General features: G+C 44.4%; 1 protein-coding gene across 4 annotated transcripts in view; it reads left to right on the forward strand.

Annotated features, from left to right (window-relative positions):
- Positions 1-1,895: 1,895 nt before the first annotated feature.
- Positions 1,896-22,123, forward strand: part of LCORL (ligand dependent nuclear receptor corepressor like) — a 57,480-nt gene continuing 37,252 nt past the window's right edge. Inside the window, exon 1 of one of the 4 annotated variants that reach the window (XM_072126030.1) lies at positions 1,896-2,107. In XM_072126030.1, the coding sequence (XP_071982131.1) occupies positions 1,993-2,107 (115 nt within the window). In that variant the 5' untranslated portion in view covers positions 1,896-1,992. Of the gene's footprint in view, positions 2,112-22,123 lie in introns of all 4 variants that reach the window. The other 3 variants (XM_072126032.1, XM_072126031.1, XM_072126033.1) reach the window with 3 other exon arrangements.

The following is a 22,123-nucleotide window of genomic DNA, read 5'->3' on the forward strand; positions in this document are numbered from 1 at the left end:
ACCAATAAAATTGTGGTTTTATCTTGATTCAGTATTTGAATGGTTTATAAAACCGGCTCTGTCGGTCATAACATACGGATATTGGTCCCCATAACGTTTGTCTGAATGAGCCCTAAGGTTGTGTAGGGTGAAGGGGGAAATAATTCCAATTACTAATGATAGACTCAAGGAGTTTAAGCATCGTATTACAAATAGACTAAGAAAAAAAAATGAAAAAAGAAATACAGTGACATCCGAAAAATAATGGGCTCAATTAGAATAGCAGTTTTTCGATGTTTTAGCAGGTCCTGGGGTATGTCCCAGGGTATAATGTACGGCCATTTTGTCTCTTATTTTCTTATTGTCGCTATATTTCTTTCTTTTTTAAATATTTTTCTTAGTCTAATTGTAATATGATGCTTAAAATTGTAAAAATATCTACCCCTTGCTAACTGTTATGGTGTATAATGAGTTATAAAATAACATATAATATTCTGTTTTACTAGCAAAATGCGTCTACAGTGGAAACTTGCAAGTTCCCTGGTGCACCTGTGTGATATCACATGACCAGGGATGTAACAGTGATAAATTAATTTCCATGGTTCCATTTACATGAGTGTCTTTTCCATAGATCTGTGTGGAGCTTATAGAAAACTCTCAATGGGGCTTATTTACTAAGGGTCTGCGGCCGCACTTTTGTCGGATTTTCAGATGTTTCCAGGATTTGCGCCGTTGTGACAGGTATTTAACTGGGGATTTTGTCGCACGCGATTGGATTTTGGCACAGCTGCGCCGGCTTTCATGCGACAGAAATCGGGGGGCGGGCCGTTGGGCGATCTGACTGATTTGGACTGAGCGCAGGATTTAAGTTTCAAATTGTGTCACAAGATCAGCACTTACATACACCAGGAAGAAGAAGGTGAACTCCGGTGGACCTGAGCGGGGAAGCGACACATGCAGGATATCGGGCGCACGATCTTAGTGAATCTATCACTTGCACTTTCAGGGAACGCATCAGGACGGGTAAGTAAATGTGCCCCAATGTCTGCGGCTCATGCCTTCCCATCAGGCTCCAGGTCTCAGTAGGCCCCTTGGGCGACAGAGCCTCAGTGGGCCCCTTTGCAATGAACTGCAAGCGGCGGCATTAAAATCCTGTTCCCTAAAATATTCCCTAGTTTATCATGCCAAACATCCTCCCTTATGGTTATTTTATATACAGCCCCCCTCACCCCCAATGGATTCATTAGATAGAGTCCCCATTACCCCCATGGATTCCTTATGTACAGCCTTATGTGGGCCCCTGCAGCAGCTCTGGGCCCCAGCACTTGCCCAGGTATGCCCTGACCCTGCTTCCCATAGAGGTCTATGGGAATGTGAAAATTTCGGATGCCACTCGGGTCACTGTATAGGTAACACAATCATTTGAGTAGTTGGGACAAGCTAATAAGTCATTGCTGGCCTTAACGTTTATATTTCTTTTGCATATCCCCAACCTAAATCCGGAAACCGCAGGATAATACACATATGACAAAAGGACAACTCCTTTAACACCATACGGGTCACACGCCTCAGAGTCACATGACATATCACGTCACATGTCGCCGAGCTTTATATTTTACCAAAAAAAAATAAAAATATTTAAAAAAAAAAAAAAATTCTCCTCTCTGGACAATTCCTTGAAATTTTTCAACAGCAGAAAAGTCATCAAAAAGCTCCTCAACACGAAGTGTGTTCTCCGCAAGCATTAATTACCGTCACGTGACCTGATTAATATGCAGAATTAACAATGGGGACGCTGATAATTACAAGGACACGTCGTCACACGGGATTGTCCCTTCCGACCACACACACAGAGTCCTGTGACAGCTCCAGCTGCCAATCACGCGAGAGCCCGCCCACCCCGCGCCGGGGCAGGACGAGACGCCCGTCAATCACCGCCTAGGGCCCCGCCCCCTGCTCCTGTGCCTGTGCGAGGAGTGAATGGTGAGTGACGAGCGGTGACGTCAGACGCAGATGGAAAAAGGGAACCGACAGAATGGCTGCCCAGTGCCGGAGCCCTCGGTGCACGGCGGAGAGGAAGGGATTCCGGCGGGAACTCGATTCCTGGAGGCACCGGCTTATCCACTGTGTAGGTGAGGAACCTGTGTGCGTGTGGCTGCCCGTATTGTCCGCCCGCTGACAGGAGGCTGTGGGCGTGCTGCTCCGGAGTGACAGCCAACTGACAGCAAAACAAACCTCTATAGTTGTGGCCTGTGACCCGTGCGGTGATAATCCTCCGGAGGGTGACAGGTAGGTGGCTGCCAGTCAGTCAGGACGGCGCCGCTATTGTCAGGGGGATAATCTCCTGTCACTAAGTACATGGCCGGTCCCCCCCCCCTGTGGGGGATGGAATGGTCCTGCCAGACCGTTACTGGCCATAGCCTTACAAGTTATTCTCCGGCCGGCACCATAGTCAGCGGGGGCGCGACCGTTGCTCCCCTCAGGGGTTGAGGGGGTTTGGCACTGTCCGGCTACAACTGTCACCGTGTCCTGAGCGCTGTAGTGAAAGAAAGCGGCCGGGGCTAAACTTAACTCCCCCTCCTGCTCTCAGGGGGTTGGATGGTCCAGTCTGACGGTTACTGTATATTCCGGGTATAACTTCCGCACTGCGAGCGGCTTCCTGCAACTTCTCTCTGAGTGCAGCACGAGGTCCTAGTGCCGGCTCACACCTCATGTCCTGTAACTGATCCCCCTCCCTGCATGTCTTCATGTGCTGTACCTGGTCCCCCCCACCCCTCCTTGTCCTCATGTCCTGTACCTGATGCCCCCCTCTGCATGTCCTCATGTCCTGTACCTGATCATCCCCACTTCTCCTTGTCCTCATGTGCTGTACCTGATCACCCCCACTTCTCCTTGTCCTCATGTCCTGTACCTGATCACCCCCACTTCTCCTTGTCCTCATGTCCTGTACCTGATCACCCCCACTTCTCCTTGTCCTCATGTGCTGTACCTGATCACCACCACTTCTCCTTGTCCTCATGTCCTGTACCTGATCCCCCCCTGCATGTCCTCATGTCCTGTACCTGATCCCCCCCCTGCATGTCCTCATGTCCTGTACCTGATCCCCCCCTGCATGTCCTCATGACCTGTACCTGATCCCCCCCTGCATGTCCTCATGTGCTGTACCTGATCCCCCCTGCATGTCCTGTACCTGATCCCCCCTCTGCATGTCCTCATGTCCTGTACCTGATCCCCCCCCCCCTGCATGTCCTCATGTCCTGTACCTGATCCCCCCCCCCTCTGCATGTCCTCATGTCCTGTACCTGATCCCCCCCCTCTGCATGTCCTCATGTCCTGTACCTGATCCCCCCCCTCTGCATGTCCTCATGTCCTGTACCTGATCCCCCCCCCCTCTGCATGTCCTCATGTCCTGTACCTGATCCCCCCCCTCTGCATGTCCTCATGTCCTGTACCTGATCCCCCCCCCCCTCTGCATGTCCTCATGTCCTGTACCTGATCCCCCCCCCCCTCTGCATGTCCTCATGTCCTGTACCTGATCCCCCCCCCCTCTGCATGTCCTCATGTCCTGTACCTGATCCCCCCCCCCCTCTGCATGTCCTCATGTCCTGTACCTGATCCCCCCCCCCCTCTGCATGTCCTCATGTCCTGTACCTGATCCCCCCCCCTCTGCATGTCCTCATGTCCTGTACCTGATCCCCCCCCCTCTGCATGTCCTCATGTCCTGTACCTGATCCCCCCCCCTCTGCATGTCCTCATGTCCTGTACCTGATCCCCCCCCCCTCTGCATGTCCTCATGTCCTGTACCTGCCCCCCCCTCTGCATGTCCTCATGTCCTGTACCTGCCCCCCCCCCCTGCATGTCCTCATGTGCTGTACCGGATCCCCCCCTGCATGTCCTCATGTCCTGTACCGGATCCCCCCCTGCATGTCCTCATGTCCTGTACCTGATCACCTGATATCCCTCTCTGCATGTCCTCATGTCCTGTACCTGATCCCCCTCTGCATGTCCTCATGTGCTGTACCTAACCCCCCTCCCCTGCATGTCCTCATGTGCTGTAGCTGATACAGGAATATCCGCGTCTCAGGCTACTGTTCACATTCAGCTTTTCAACAACATGTTGCGTCAATGTCTTTGTTATCAGAATCTGATCAATAATACCTGAGCTTTCCTCTTATTATATGTACTTCTCTGGTCTCTGAGCTATTAACATTAGCAGTTCTCCTGTGTATGATATTGTTTGTTGTTATACATGTTACATCTGCTTGGATCTTCCCTGTTATGTGGATGAGCCATATTCACTATATTCTCTAGCTCCTTTGTGTTTTGTTGTCCTTGTGGTGCAGGTGTACACAGGTAACACAGTATGGGGACTATAGAAGGCGCGCACCCCCTGTTATCCAGAATCTCTCCTGTACTGTGTTCTGATCGCTGGATCCAGGGGATGAATTGTTAACATTACATAAACTGATTATTTAGATTGGTCTGCAGTGATGGGAGATCATAAGCGACATGTGCGATTTTGGGGAGACTCCAGGCCTCCTTGTATACTTGCAGGTCTGTAGAAGGATCACTTTTCGTCTCTATAGGATTCCTTTTTCGGTTTTGTGCCTCCAGTATTAGCTGATTGTATAAAAAGGTTCATGTTCCGACCCCCTCCCCCTCCTCTGTCCATTTTTGTGTTAGCTTTTTAGGTCAGGTGCCTAGTTCCCGTCTATTGCACTTTGTGTGTGTGTGTATATATATACACTTACACCCACTTACTGTACTTTTCTATTGAACAGTGTGCTGCTGGTTTTTGGTTTTATTTATTGATGGATTGAGCAAGTACATAATGATGTGCGCCCGCTGTGGTGCTTCTGGATACTTTATTATAATAACAATAATCAAATTTTTTTTTTTTTTTTTGATTATAATATATTTTATTTTATTTTTATTTTTTTATTGTTATTATAATAAAGTATCCAGAAGCACCACAGCAGGCGCACATCATTATGGACTTGCTCAATCCATCAATAAATAAAACCAAGAACCAGCAGCACACTGTTCAATCGAAAAGTACAATAAGTGGCTACTTTATTCACCCAGTGCAAAAAGGCAACGTTTCTGTTATGTTCATACGTGATCGTTTTATTTTCTCCTTTTGATATATTTGTATCCATCTGCTAAACACATCCCCCACCCCCCATCCCGTGGATCTCCGGATTTATTTGGGTGGTGCAGATTATACACCGCACACTGAACACACGCCGCCTCATTCAGTTTGTGTTGTTATTTTTATCTAATCCCATCCCGTAAGAGGCGACCTGTGCCCCCGGATCTGCAAATATTCTGACCCCACCCCGTGTACTAATAGCTGGGTGCTGGTGCCATAAACTGCAGAGTAGAAGAACGTGTTGATTTTGAAGCACGCTCCTTCCCAGCTGGCTCCGTGCCTCGCTCTCCTGAACGTCTTCTGTCATTGGGCACGCCGGTCCGTGGTGGATAAGCTTTTTTGACTTGTCACTAGGGGATTGGGGGATATGGTGTTAAATTCTTAATTGCTCCGAAGCGCTTGCATCATCTGGAGTCTTGTGCCTATTCTCTTAGCTGTGATGGAGATGTACTTTTAGTATGGATAGGACACACCTCCCCCTGTTAAGCCTTCAGTTACCAGCAACAACTCTCCATTGCATCTGCAGTAGGAGGGGGGTATAGGTCAGGGACCCCCTCTGGCGGCTGAACTTGCCTTTGCTTAACCCTTCATAGCCTGATTCCCTGCCTTCATCACCCCCCCCCCCCCCTTGCTTCTCTTATACATACCTTTGGAGAAGAAGGGAGCACCTCACCTCTCTCCCCGAGCATCCTCTTACATGTGAGTAAGGAGCCCTACACTTGCGCTGCGATGCTTTTTTTAGACCGCAGATTTCTCTTTGTTAATCTGCATACCTTGGGACCGCGGAGCGAGTCCCTCGCAGGCGCGTGGCTATAGGATAATTAAACATTGGAGAATCTGGGATTTTATTTTTTTTTTAGGCTGGGGGAGGGGGGAGTCCTATTGTTTCATCATCTTTATGTCAGGGCTGACAGAGCGAATATGATTGACGCAAGGTCCTGGACTGCTATTTGGAGGGGGGGGGGGACTTGTTTTGTTGAACACATGGAGCGGAGTATATGACGTGAGGATGAGAATAATAAAGCTGCAGAGGCTTTCTCTAGTTTTTATTACAGATATTACTAGTGTGAAAAGACGAGGAGCGGGATTCTATGGCGTAAGAGCTTACACATGGTCCTAAGGGGTTATGATAGGAAATAAATAGCGCTGGACCATGGAGACCGGCTGCCTCTGCAATACTGACCCCAGGTTCTAATAAACCTATAAAAATGTGACTCTCAAGAGTTTATCGGCCACAGATAGCGGTGAGGCTCTTCTTCCTGTGCATCAAGGGGTTAACAGTTCATGGCTAATTACAACGGAGTCCTGAAATAACCTTATAAGGACACTAATCATCTCTTAATGGACTAAAATAGCCCTCCTTTAGCCGAAATGTTTCCCCCGTAGCTTAGACAATGACGCTGTGCCTGTGGCCTTGGCGATCCCTGCTCCCTGCCCTGGAGATTGTCACGAGTATTGTGCAAGATTTGTCCTGAGATGTTACCCATCGAGGGGTTAAATGGAGGCTGTAGGAAATAGAAATGTGATGTTTGCTGAGAGCATAATAATAAACTTAGGGTTCCCTCCATGTGTCTGAGGACACACACCGGCGCTCAATATTTGGGGACGATTGAAGCCTGCCAGGAAGGCAAACAGTATCCTACTAGTATTAGTCTGCACACAATGCCAAGTAACTTTGTCAATAGTTTGAGAAAGTTTTCGTTGTCAGTTATGCCCAAAGCGAAAAAACAGAAGTTGTTGGCTTCCTGTTACAAGACTGACATTGCGGGGAGCGTTTGGGGACACGTGTAACGCATAATAGTTTATTGTTGTGTTATATCTCAGGACATGGACAGAGGAGATTCTGCAGGAGCTGCTTTATTACTACTGCGCCCCCACCAAACGCCCCCCCCCCCCCCCTGCAGCAGCCGCTATATAACGGCGGTTCTCGGGGTTTCATCACAGCAAATATAATGCATATGTAGTAGCCTGTTGGTCAAAGCGGAAAGGCAAGTGATTGTAAAGCGCTATGGCATATGATGGTGATATAAAGATTATTATTAAGTGATTGTTTCCCTCAGGAATACACTGGTCTTGAGATTTTGACACTTTTTGCTTTCTGTACACCTTGAATGTATACAGACTGTGTGCGATTCTCCGAGATGCTTGGAGTCCTGCTTCCATATTTCATGGCCCCAATATTTCAATGATTCTGAAGTCACATTTTATGAAGTCCCTGCAGTATGTGCTGAATGCTGATCATTTTGGCTCCTGATATTTCTGTTCACCTTTTGCAGGTTTTTTTTGTGTGAGATTGATTTGGATACAGACACGGCAAATTGTTGTGTGCTAGCTATCGGCTTATCAGAGATGACCCTTTTCGTTTCCAGGCTTCAGACCGGGTTGTCTCTACATTCAGGGGTTAAACACCACAGGTGAAAGTTGAAGCTATAATTGACACTGACCTATAGGATAGGTCATTAGTAGTTGATCGATGGGAGTGTGACACAAGGCGCCCCCTCTGATCACCCCTGTGCAGTCTGTGATTAGGGGCGGAGCAGGAAGCGGGTAGCTCCGCCTAGGGGGTGTTGAGCAGTAGGCAGAACGGCTGATGAACCTTTTTTCGACTTCTATGACAAATGCACATGTAGCACATTATGCACGCTTTGACTTTGGGTGTTCGTGTGTAGATTTGTGAAGCGTAAAATAGTCGGGTGAAAATAATCGAGTAAATTTTGTGTGTGTGTGTGTTTAAAAAAATTTTTTTTTATAGCCATGTAGCGATTAAAAAAAATTGCACGTTAATCTGCATAAAAAATGCTACACGTGACACAGATCGGCACTAAATATGCACTTATAAATTGACCTTGTGCGACGTGTGCAGATATGAGAGCCGTACTTGTAGTTCTCCCGTTCGCTCCTAGTGGTTGGATGGTGCACCGCATGTCACACCCCCACTGTGCAATGGATAAGTCATTAGTGGTGGTACGGCGCATACCCATAGACACTGCAGTTACTATATATTTCTACGTTATCCTATGGTGCCAGCCTCTTCGCCCACCAATTATTCATTTAAAATTGTCGTCATGTGATAATTTCCGCTGTGAGAGAAATGACCGCTCGCATGGAACTGCTCCTGGCAAATGGGTTAAAAATCTGAAAGCCTTAATGGTTCCTCCAGTAGAATGTACAAAACGCGCTGCTAAAAGCTTCCTTTACTGCACCGATGCTGGAGATCTTTTCATGAGGGGAGAAAAAGTTCCTGGAAATTAGAAATTGTATGCTAGATCGCCCTTCCTCCTTCACTCGCATTCATACTATGACCCATTGCCCTATTGTCTATTAATAGCGGTGAGCTGGAGACTTTTTTTTAAAATTTTTTTTTTAAGAAATTCCGGGTACAGAACAATGGAAATGACTGAAACCACCACTTCTTGTCATATTCACATGGACATGGTCATAAGAGTTGTGTAAATTGCAACATGGCATAGTTCAGGAACAAAAAATACAGCTTTCTTAAAGGGGTTGTCTGGGATTAATTTATGGGCCCCTGAGGTGTATGATAACAGTGTATACTTACCTCCCTCCATCACTCTCTTCCCTCTCTTTGTGCGCAGAGTGTCAGCGGTGATGTCGCATTGACATTCACGCCACCAGCTACAGCCTGTGTTTTGTAGGGTGTAGTAGGGGCGCACACTGTCAGCGTGATACAAACAGAGGTCTACCATAAAGGGTGGCGCCGCGCTGCATTGGAGCGCCAAAGATGGGGAAGTATACACTGTTTGTTCATAACCTCCCTGGGGTTAATGGTAAAATAAAACTTAATCCCGGACAACCTCTGTAAGGTGTACCTTTGGTTACATAATAACTTGAAACCGTTTTGATTGGCCATTAGTAGTTGGATGAATGTGATGTGCCGTGCCCCTAATGATCTGCTGCACGCTACTGTTGGTGCCGGAAGAGGTTTGTAGCATTTACACCCGGGGTTGGTTGGAAAGGGAGAGTTATTTGAAAGCAATAAACTTCTGCACCCACAGAAGAAAAGAGAACGTTTTCCTGACTGAGCCCTGTGGGGTGGTGACCCAGACTTACACTACCATATATCCTTTGAATATTATGAACTATGCACATCCATATGTCAACTAGCAGTACCTTCTCCCTCTGGCTGACTTTGTTTGGTTGGTTGCCATGTGAATCCATAGCTGGACAGAGAAGGATGGTTGAATGTTGTTGGGAGGGGCACTAGCACATGCCTGCTAATGATCAGGAGCTGCTGGGTGCAGGATAATATCAGTTCTGGCAGAATGTGTATGTGTGAATGGACAGATAAAGCCAGAGCTCGGGCTCCCCATCAGTTCTAATGAATGGATCTTATCTTGCACACAGAGCACAGTGCATATACAGGAAAACCTCTTTGAGCAGATCCCATTGCACAGGAAAGGGGTGGTCTGCCGATGGGGGGCAGCTTCCATACAGTATAATGGTGAAAAAAAAATCTGAGGTCTTCTTGTGGAGAGTTTTGTGTGTGTACCTATACTGTGATACTGCCATGTGTTAATTTCTTTATTCCTATGTAGGTGTTTAATAGTGTAGTTGGACATGTTTTAATATACCTTTATGTAGTGGGTAATGTAAGATGCAGAGCTCCAGTCTTCCCTGCCTTGCCCTGCTCTAGATCTCTGTACAAGCAGTATAATCTGTGTCCTGATTGGCTGAGTTGTGCACATTCATGTGAATGCCCTAAGTGCTATTGACATCACTGCCCACAGCTGATATCACAAACAGGAAGTCCCGCCCACTTCAGGAGAAGCTGAGCGGTTGTGACAGCCTCATATATGTATTAGCCCTATATCTCGGTATAGGAAGAAGCCAGTAGCATGATGCATTTATCGTTGGAATTGTTGTCAAAGGCTTCCCCCAGCTGTGGTGACCCTTTATTTTGTCAAGTAATTTTACAGTTGCACTTTAACCCCTTAACGCTCTGCGGCGTATCTCTTCGGCGCAGAGGTATAAGGGATGTATGAAGAGGGCTCACAGGCTGAGTCCTCTTCATACAGAGCTGGGGGTTGTTGCATATTGCAGCAAACCCCCATTGCTAATAACCGCGGTCGGTGCTTGCACCGATCGCGGCTATTAACCCTTTCAACGCCGCCGGGGGTGCGCCATTTTTATTATGATCGCCGCGCCCCCGAACGTCATCGGGGGGTGGCGATCGGTTGCCATGGTAGCCTCGGGTCTTCGTTTGACCCGAGACTATCTGGCATCTGCAGATTTGTTACAATGAGCCAGTGGCTCATTGTAATGAATGTGCTGCAAAAATGCCATATATTGCAATACAGAAGTATTGCAGTATATGGTAGGAGCGATCTGACCATCTATGGTTAATGTACCCTAGATGGTCAAAAATTGTGAAAAAAAAAAAAAAAAAGTTTAAAAAATAAAAAAAATTTATAAAATATTAAAAGTTCAAATCACCCCCTTTTCCCTAGAACGGATATAAAACATAATAAACAGTAAAAATCACAAACATATTAGGTATCACCGCGTCCCAAAATGCCCGATCTATCAAAATATAAAACCGGTTACGGGCGGGGGTGACCTCCGAGGCGGGAAATGGCGCCCAAATGTCCGAAATGCGACTTTTCCCCCTTTTGCATAACATAAAAAATTATCAAAATGTCGCACAGACCTCAAAATGGTAGCAATGAAACCGCGGCTCATTTTGCAAAAACTGACACCTCACACAGCTCCGTGCGCCAAAGTATGAAAAAGTTATTAGCGTCAGAAGATGACAAAAAAATGTTTTTCTTTTTTGTACACATTCGTTTCATTTTTGAAAATGTATTAAAACACAATAAAACCTATCGCCGCGATCGCACCGAACCAAAGAATAAAGTAGAGGTGTTATTTGGAGCGAAGAGTGAAAGTCGTAAAAACTGAGCCCACAAGAACGTGCGTTTTTTTTTTCAATTTTTCCACATTTGGATTTTTTTTTCAGCTTCGACGGCATGTTAAAATAAATAACATCACGGGAAAGTAAAATTTGTTACGCACAAAATAAGCCCTCACACAGGTCTATACACGTAAAAATGAAAAAGTTATGGTTTTTTGAAGTTGGAGAGCGAGAAATGAGCCGAAAAACCCTGCGTCCTTAAGGGGTTAAAGGAAATCTACCATCAAATATCCAGGAATATTAAACCAGGGACACTTACCCATAGATCCAGGCACTGTGACTGTGGTGATCTTATATTTGTTATCCATGGCCTCCTTCCTTCTAAAAATCTACTTTTAAAATTATTCTAATTAGCCAGAAGGTCTCTGGTCGATGTTACCAGAGCCCCTCTATATTTCAGTTTCACAGGCTGTTACACTGTGCCGGAATCTCTCAACCCTGTGAGCTAAAATGACCTGTACTGCAGTGAAATTTCATCTGGCAGAGGAAGGGGGAAGTGCTGAGGAAGTATAGGGAAGGGTGAGAAAGCACCGAGGGGCTCTGCTAACACCCCCCCAAGAACCTATCTGGCTCTTTATCTCAATTTTTAAGGTTGATTTTTAGAAGAAAGAAGGCCATAGGTAACCAATATATTTTAGATGACCACAGTCCCAGTGCCTGGATCTATGAGTCACTGTCCCTGGTTTATCATGATGGATTTTGATAGTAAATTTCCTTTACATATGGCAGTAGGGGGAAGGAGTAGGCGCCATAGCAGAACAGAACATATATTTTGCAGCAGGTATATTAAATAGACTGTAATGTATCACAATGTAGATAAGGGAGGAAAACACATAGGGATCCTCTGGGGAAGAGACTGTACTATATGATTATCTCTGTATGTAGAGATTATAGCACCTATGGCAGACTCTGCAGGAGAGGGAGGGAGGTATCGCATGCGTCTCGGCAGCTGTGGAGGGAACGAATGCCTCATGGGATGTGGAAGGGAACAGTCCAAAATCTTACATCCAGTGTTACTAGGAGAAACTAATATATGTAACATATGTAAGTTATTGCTTTTAGGCATTTATATGACTTTTAACCCACATGACTACCTTGTTGACCATCCATAATTCTTTACAACCCCTTTTTAACCCCTTCACGCTCTGCAGCAGATATATCCGCTATGAAGGGTGTATGAAGAGTGCTCACGGGCTGAGCCTTCTTCATACAGAGATGGTCTTTGCTGCATATCGCAGCAAAGACCCATCTCTAACACCTGCGGTCGGTGCTTGCACGGATCGTGGGCGTTCACCTCTTCCTTGCACTGCTTTCTTTGCACTGAAAGCATGGGCGCCGCCATGTAACCTCAGATCGTCGCTCCCCCGAACGTCAATGGGGGGGCAGAGATTGGTTGCCATGACAGCCTCGGGTCTTCTTTGACCCGAGGCTGAATGGTTTCTACATATTCGTTACAATGAGCCAGTGGCTCATTGTAATGAATGACATGCAAAAACTCCATGTATTGCGATACAGTTGTATTGCAGTACACTCACCGGCCACTTTATTAGGTACACCATGCTAGTAACGGGCTGGACCGCCTTTTGCCTTCAGAACTGCCTCAATTCTTCGTGGCATAGCTACAACAAGATGCTGGAAGCTCCTCAGAGATTTTGGTCCATATTGACATGATGGCATCACACAGTTGCCGCAGATTTGTCGGCTGCACATCCATGATGCGAATCTCCCGTTCCACCACATCCCAAAGATGCTCTATTGGATTGAGATCTGGTGACTGTGGAGGCCATTTGAGTACAGTGACCTCATTGTCATGTTCAAGAAACCAGTCTGAGATGATTCCAGCTTTATGACATGGCGCATTATCCTGCTGAAAGTAGCCATCAGATGTTACAGGGTACATTGTGCTCATAAAGGGATGGACATGGTCAGCAACAATACTCAGGTAGGCTGTGGCATTGCAACGATGCTCAATTGGTACCAAGGGGCCCAAAGAGTGCCAAGAAAATATTCCCCACACCATGACACCGCCACCACCAGCCTGAACCATTGATACAAGGCAGGATGGATCCATGCTTTCATGTTGTTGACGCCAAATTCTGACCCTACCATCCAAATGTCGCTCGATGAGCTTGTGCAAATTGTAGCCTCAGTTTCCTGTTCTTAGCAGAAAGAAGTGGCACCCGGTGTGTGGTCTTCTGCTGCTGTAGCCCATCTGCCTCAAAGTTCGACGTACTGTGCGTTCAGAGATGCTCTTCTGCCTACCTTGGTTGTAACAGGTGGCGATTTGAGTCACTGTTGCCTTTCTATCAGCTCGAACCAGTCTGCCCATTCTCCTCTGACCTCTGGCATTGTTTGCGAACAGAAGAAAAGAAATGCTTGTTTTCCGCCCACAGAACTGCCGCTCACTGGATGTTTTTTCTTTTTCGGACTATTCTCTGTAAACCATAGAGATGGTTGTGCGTGAAAATCCCAGTAGATCAGCAGTTTCTGAAATACTCAGACCAGCCCTTCTGGCACCAACAACCATGCCACGTTCAAAGGCCTCAAATCATCTTTCTTCCCCATACTGATGCTCGGTTTGAACTGCAGGAGATTGTCTTGACCATGTCTACATGCCTAAATGCACTGAGTGGCCGCCATGTGATTGGCTGATTAGAAATTAAGTGTTAACGAGCAGTTGGACAGGTGTAACTAATAAAGTGGCCGGTGAGTGTATATGGTAGGAGCGATCAGACCATCTGGGGTTAATGTACCCTAGAGGGTCTAAGAAATGGTGAAAAGAAAAAGTTTAAAGAGTGTAAAAAATTAATAAAATATTAAAAATTCAAATCACCCCCCTTTCCCTAGAACTGATATATAATAAACAGACAAACACATTAGGTATCACCGCGTCCCAAAATGCCCAATCTATCAAAATATAAAAACGTTTATTGATGGCGGTGACCACCGAGACGGGAAATGGTGCCCAAATATCTGAAATGCGACTTTTACACCTTTTTACATGGCATAAAAAAATGTAATGAAAAGTGATCAAAATGTCGCACAGACCTCAAAATGGTAGCAATGAAACTGTTGGCTCATTTTGCAAAAAATGAAACCTCGCACATCTCTGTACCCCAAAGTATGAAAAAGTTATTTTTATTATTTTTCGTACACATCAGTTTAACTTTTGAAAATGTATTAATACGCAATAAAACCTATATAAATTTAGTATCACCGCGATTGTACCGAACCAAAGAATAAAGTAGAGGTGTTATTTGGAGCGAGGAGTGAAGGTCGTAAAAAATTGAGCCCACAAGAACGTGACGCACATGCGTTTTTTTTTTTTTTTCAATTTTTCCACATTTGAAATTTTTTTTCCTGCTTCCCAGTACATGGCATGGGATAATAAATAACGTGGGAAAGTAAAATTTGTTACGCACAAAATAAGCCCTCACACAGCTCTGTACATGGAAAAATGAAAAAGTTATGGATTTTTTGAACGTGGAGAGCGAGAAATGTGCAAAAAAACCCTGCAGGGTTAAGGGGTACTCCAGCCAAAACTAAAGTTTTCCCGAGTTCTCCAATATGGAATTCACTTTTTGGCTTTTTTTTAATCCAAAAAAAATACAGACGTGTAATGTTCACGTTCCATCTGTATTGTATCACATCGTTTTTTTTTTCAAGTGGACCACATACAATGTCATTTACGTCCCGTCAGGTTTTTTTTGTTGTTGTGTTTTTTATTTTTTGCAGATCCATTCTATGGAAGTCCATGGTCCACATGTGAGAAAAAAATAGTGCATGCTGCAATTTTTTTTTTTTCTCACTGTCTGCACATGGGGAAAAAAAAACGTGTGAATAGACCTGTAGATGCCTTATGTCATCTGCAAAAAAACATAAACCCCAACAAAACATATGGCATACAGAACTCAAATACGCCCTTTCTGAATGAGCCCTAAACTTGCAGCGCTCCTTCAGTTGCTGGGACAATACTTTACTCTCTGCCTGTATGGATTTTGGCTAAACTGAAAATCTCATTTTCATCCATGTTGCCCTCCGTCATGATTGTTCCTCTATTTTTCTCTGCTCCCATCTCTTTTAGTTGCCCCCTACTTATTCCTCTAACCCCCCCCCCCCTTCTGTGATGTCAGATATCTCTGTAAACGGGCACATTTACAAGAGCTGGAGGGAAGGGCTCTGGTGTTAGCACCACCTCTATCCCAGCGCTTGCTCTGCCAGGATATAAATTTTTTGTAAATTCTGATAAATTCTCCCACTGAGTAGAGCACGGTTCTGCTATTTATCGCCCAGCCGTACTTTCTGTCTCAGAATCTGATGCCTCGGCCTGTCTTCTCCAAGATGGTAAAACAGGAAATGCCTCAGTCACCAGGGCAGGGTGTAACCAGCATCCGTGGAGCAGCGAATGGGACCCCTGTATATTGCCCGCTGTGCCCTTCTGTGGGAATTATGGAGACTACATAGCGTTCAGATGTCATGTTCTCATGTGGTTTTACTGTTTTGTTTTTTAATTTTTTTTATCCTACTCCATTGCATAATTATTTTTAGATTTTTCTTCCTGTGTATGTGTCCTGCGTTCCCACTGCCTGCACCATTTCCGTGACCTGTCTGTGTCATGTGACTTTACACTTATCCTGTGTCAATTAACCTCGTTGCCACCTGAAGTCACACTTTTGTCTCGTCCTGATCAGTCACGGGCTTCTACCATTAATGGTGTGAGAGAAATATTACAGTAAAGTAGAAACTTGTGTGGTTTCCTATTCTATAAATAGGGTAAATAACGGATACACCTCGACATGCTTTAACAATATCGTGTGAAAGTATGTAAGCGAAGGAAAGTGTTCAAAATTAGATTGAAATGATAGAATTTGATACTGGCGTCAAGGTAAGAAACGTGCCCCCCCCCCCCCCCCCCCCCGGAGAACTCACTAGTCAACTAGACATGTTACAAGGGTCTGTTATTGGTTGAATTGTGACTTGTTACTTCCCTACAAAATCATAATAGAAAGTCAAGTGCGACAATTGGCAGTTGGGGGCCCACTGGCTACTAGCAAGGGTGCTGTCCAGGTACATCTGTGTATGACATTGCTGGACAATTCCTACTTCTTGAATAATAGTGATGTAGAAGGCACCTGATGTAAATGGATCAAAAGATGCAGGTGTCAAGCACTAAGGACTCAGACAAGATTTGATCCGGAATGGTCCAGGCAGGCAGGGTTAGGTTAACCTAGATGTGACACCAAAAGACAGTATACCTCAAATTCAGTCCTATATGAGCCACCAAGTTAAGGAATCCTGAAATGAGTGCCGGATTTTCTACTTTCCCTTTATGCCTGGATGCTGGATTTCTTTTCGGATTTCTCCCTAATTATTTACTCTATTGTTTTTGTATGCAGCGTCCGGACACCTTTATTATCCGTGTATAAGCATAAAGCTCTTCTACCTTTTCTTCCTTTTCTTCTCTTCCTTGTCTCCCCGTCTTGCTCTCTGCTTATTAACACTGCATTCAGTTCTCTTAATAACCCTCTGAATAAACATGGGCCTTGGCCAAGCTTTTATTTCAGCATTTGGGTCAAGTGTCAGAAATTACCTAAAAGTGAAACATTAACCCAGACTGTTACTTGGTTGCATAAAACCATACAATGTTGTGTAGTTGAAGAATCTGTGGGATATGATTCAGATTTTTTTTCTAACCCCCAAAATATTGAACTCCTCTATAAATTACATTTTTTGTGCATATGTAATTAAAGGGGGTTGATGACGATTCATAACCTATGTATAGAAGAATACATCCTTAGTATCAGATTGGGGGAGGGAGGTCCAATACCAGCGCCTCCACAGATGAGCTGATAAAGAGGATGGAACAGGAAGTGCACAGCTCTATATCCTGTGCAGTGGTCAGACTAGGGTACTGCAGATTGACTCCTGTTCATGTGAGAAAGCTTGACCGCTACTTGCTACCTGTTTTATTCTCTGTTATCAGCTGCTCAAAATAACTGATCTTTGGGGGTTGCTGGGTCCATGGTTCAGATCAGATCCATGAATCTAATATTGGGATCTATTTTATAGGTATTTATAGTCATAACCTTTGATCTGAATGTATTTAAATATCTACAAATGCATGTAAGCTGCTGAAAGGTCCATTAACCCCGATGCCACCTGAAGTCACACTTTGTCTCTTCCTGATCAGTCACGGGCTTCTACCATTAATGGGGTATTCCCATTTCAACAAGTAATTGCTATTGCTTGAATAATGAAAAGTTTTATACAAGTTTACAATATACTTTCTGTATCAATTAGGGTGGTGACACACATGGCATTTTAAGGCCGTTTTTGGAAACGCATGCGTTTTTGACAGGTTCGACCAATTATCTTAACTCAAACAGGTCAAAAACGCATGCGTTTTTTACGATCTGAAAACTAAAAACGGCCTACAAATGCCATGTGTGTCACCACCCTTACTCAGTTTTTTTTTATATCTCTGCTTGCTGTCCTTCTATAGAAAGCTTCTATGATTACATCCAGTGGGCAGAAATCTGACCCTGGTCACACAGGTGCACGGCTCGTTATAACACACAGCTCTGGTTACTCGCATACTAACAAGCTGTGCACCTGTGTGACCATGGACAGATATCTGCCCACTGGATGTAAACAATGAAGCTTTCTATAGAGTCACAGCAAGCAGAGATCTAGAAAACTGTAAGGAATTGATACAGAAAGTATATTGGAAAATTGTAGTATTTTTCATTATACAAACAATAACATTAATTTGCCGAAGTGGGAATACCCCTTTAATGCTGTGAGAGAAATATTACAGTACATTACTGTATTGTACTGTAAAGTAGAAGCTTGTGGTTTCCTATTCTGTAAATAGGGTAAATACCGGATGCACCTTAATATGTTTTAAGGATATTGTGTGAAGGTATATAAGCCAAGGAAAGTGTTCAAAATTAGATTGAAATTATAGGCTTTGGTACTGGCTTAAAGATAAGAACATTTTGGAAAACGTTTGGTAGAAAGGCAGAGATCGCATTAACGCCTCACCAAGCGTCATACATGTTACATGGGTCTGCATGTCTGGCAGGTGCTGAGGTGGCATGAGGTGTATGTTACATGGGTCTGCATGTCTGGCAGGTGCTGAGGTGGCATGAGGTGTAGTTACATGGGACTGCATGTCCGGCGGGTGCTGAGGTGGCATAAGGTGTATGTTACATGGTACTGCATGTCCGGTGGGTGCTGAGGTGGCATAAGGTGTATGTTACATGGGACTGCATGTCCGGTGGGTGCTGAGGTGGCATAAGGTGTATGTTACATGGGACAGCATAAACAGTAAAAACGCGCAAAAAAATGACAGATGCAAAATTAATTAATAAAAAAATATCCCCCCTCCCCCCCCCCCCGTGGTACCGTGGTGTGGTTGAGGGGTTGGTGGCGCCATCTCCAGTCTGGGCAATGCATGATGTAAGATCACTAGAACTGCCTCATTGTAAACACAGAAGATACTGACACATGATTTTCTTATATAAATAGCGTCTATCAGCATTATATACAGCTATGAGTTATATACTTGTATTACTGAAAATTTCATACTCCTCCTCGGTTAAAAATACTCCTCAAAAATAGTATGAGGAGTATTATTACCCTTCTAGAAAAATGTTAGTGCGACCTCTGTTTGAAGGATTTTTTGATTCTTCTTCCCCAACTCCATGGTCCCTTTTTACTTTTGCTATGTCCCACTTTGGTTTAATGTTGAAGTTCTGTTTAATAACCATGGAAACTTTATTGAGAATGTGAGCTATAGTCCAAAAAAGAGGGACCAAACACATAAAAGCACATAAAAAATGTGACCGGACTCTGTTTTTTTGTTGTCGGTTTATCTACCTCTAGGTTCCTCCTAGATGTTACTTGCCAAACAGACTCCTCCCCATTGTGATTATTTCTGGCCGCTGTAAGCCAGGTTGGGCAGACAGATTTCTGGTTACTCCGGGTGTCTAAAATATATGTGCATTGTAGTAAGCCGTGTGCTAAAGTTGAATATTTTGAGAATTATACATTTTGGACTGTCACCTGGCTTTATTCTTCGGTTTGCGTTACAAGTTTTTTTATATGTACTCAGGATAACAAAATAATACGCTCTAATTCGCTGTTATTAACAAAAATTAGCATCTGCCGATAGAATCCCAACCTGTCTCTATCAGTCCTGCTGTACACAATTTCCGTTGCCTCTAGACACGACCCTGTAACTTTTGACTAAGGGTCTGGCCACCATCTTGGATTTCTGTGTGACCGTCGTGCAGATGAGATTTCTGTGTCTTTGCTCTAAGCCTGTAGCCACGCCCCCTACACGGAGCTTGGAGACGCTCACTGATTGAATTTGCAGCCTCTCTCTCTCCTCACAAAGGGATCTGGGGGAAGGGGGAGGCAGGCACATATCTGTGAGATGCAACAGAGCTAAAAGTGTAACCGTGTAATGGTCTGTCAGCCTCTGTGTATTCCTCTTGTGCATCTCTGATCTGTCTCTCATTCTGTGTTAGTACAATGTCAGAAGCCAGATGAAAGTGTATATACACCTGTACCCTGATAATGTAACCACATTGTCTCCCCACTTAACTAGATGGATCATAATGTGTCTACTTAGAGAGGCCCCGCTCACACCCTGGAATTTTGCACTGAGCAGCCTAGAGAGTGATATGAGCTAAAACAGCAATAAAATTGAGTAAAATTGTAAAGTAAGGGGTTAAAATGATCTTTATTGTGTAAACATCACTAGGGGAATGAGATGTGAGAATTTTCTTTCATGGGAAAACCCCTTTAAGACAAACTCTGTGTTTCCTGTGTGTGTGTTTTTTGTTTTTTTTTTTTTTTTTTTTTTAATCTTTTTTTGTGGTTGTCTTGTGTAAAATAGGCATTTTGTAAAGGGGCTATGCCATATAATGTTTGTTTACCCAGCAATGATGAGAATGGGGTAGTGTAAGTGCACCTGCAGTGCACCTTAAATGGAGAAAGTGTGCCACATGTCCTTCATTCACTTCTGTAGGACTTTTGTTCTCCTGATCAATGGGGATAAATGTATTATGGCACATTCTGTTTAAGGGAAATCTACCTTCAAAATCCATCATGATAAAACAGGGACACTTACCACAGTCACCGTGCCTGGATATATGGGTAATCTTTGGAACAAAAAACAAAAATTCAGTCGGCAGTAACGGGGTAATTCGGCATGTAAATGGCTCTTTCTCCTTCCCAGTATGCCATTAATTTTACTTTGCAGTTAATTATTACACACGCTGAAGAGCCTTTTAATTGGCTTTCTATTATTTGCATTGCGTTTCTGGAAATATTTACAGTGAAATATTTTTTTTATAAAGCAAAATTCTGGCTTCTGTTCAAAATCTGATAAGTATGAGGTTTAGGATCCGTTACCTAATAGCAGAGTAGATTATATTAAATTGTTACGTTGTGTGATATTTTGTGGCTCTGTACCGTGGAGCCGGATTCTATACAGCTAGCGCATTTCTTCTAGTGACAATCATATTCAGCTATTTTCCATTGTATCTATTGTCTGGCTACTAAAGATATTTTTTTTTCCCCAGAGTGGTCTTAGTAGCTCCTAAATTATTAGCGATTTTGTCCGTCCCTGATGTAGAGTACACTAGTCATTTCCGGTCCCTAGTTATTCATTTGACCTTCAACCTGTTAATGATCAGGCATGAAAGTGCTTCATTGGTCAGACATTTTATTAATTTTTTTGCACATGTATTTGGTTTAACTGCCCTCACTTTATTTGATACTTTGGATAAATGTTTTGTCGCCTTTTTAATGGTTTTAAGCTTCCCGAGGGGGGAAGGGGCAAACCGATTCTCATTGTCCACTTCCATTGGACTAGGGGGGATGGCTCTGCACAGAGAGATGTAGGCTTTCGGCTGCATTCAAACATTCCGTTTTTCAGATGCAGTTTTTGAAGCCAAAAGCAGGTGGGGATCATAATGGGTGAGAACAGATCATTAGGAAGTGCTGCTCCTCCTCTATTTACACTCCACTCCTGGTTTGGGCATCACAAACTGCCTCTGAAAAACTGAACATATGAACGCACCCTTAGGCTACATTCACACTACAGTATGGGGGACGTATATATACGGCCGACGTATATGCGGCCGATATACGTCCCCCATACACTTCTATGGGCTCGTGGCGCCCTACGGGAGCGGTACGGTGCGGCACCGTACCGCTCCGTAGCCCGGGAAAAGATAGGACATGTCCCATCTTTTCCCGTATTACGGCGCCGCGGCCACACATCGCTATGGAGAGGGGCGGGGGTGAGCTGCGCTCACCTCCTACTCCTCTCCCCGCGCTGCCGTGTGCCCGCCGTGCTACGGTGCGGCGGGCTCACGGCAGTGGGAATGTAGCCTTAATCTAACTTTTCTTTTTATCGGAATAAGACCGTTTTATTATTAAAAAAATAAAACCTTTTGTCAATTTGCACACTGTTGGGGAGGTGGGGGAGCCAGAAAAGGGTTTCTGGTGACACTGTGCTTAGATTATCAGGTTTATCTACACTTTCATTTAGCTTCTGAACATTCTGCTAGTATCTGATGCATAGTAAAAGAGAGATGAGACCGATGAGATCCATGAGATGGATATAACACACAATGACACCCTGCTAACTCTATAATGCACACTGTCAGCTCTACTATATGCCTCCATGCCTGTATCTGGTCTGTAGCTAGTAAAGTAAGGCTACATTCACATAGCCTAAGGCAACAGGCTCACTCCACCCCACTCCAAATATTGACTAGCAAAAAGGGTTTGGCCGTAAGTCGCTAAGAGAGTATGGGTTGATATGGTTAGCAATATGCAAGTATACGCTTTTGTACAGCTAATGGTCAGCAAACTTAATCAGGCCGGGATTGACCAGTCTGACCGTGTAGTAATATGAAAGTGGAAATTCATTGCATCATAGTCATAGTTTATACAGTTAAAAAAAAACACTTGTCCATCAAGTTCAACCGGGGAAGGGATTTAGGGGAAACAATTCTATATAACATAACCATCAATGTTAT

The sequence above is a fragment of the Engystomops pustulosus genome, chromosome 1, assembly GCF_040894005.1.
Source record: "Engystomops pustulosus chromosome 1, aEngPut4.maternal, whole genome shotgun sequence".
Taxonomy (NCBI): domain Eukaryota; kingdom Metazoa; phylum Chordata; class Amphibia; order Anura; family Leptodactylidae; genus Engystomops; species Engystomops pustulosus.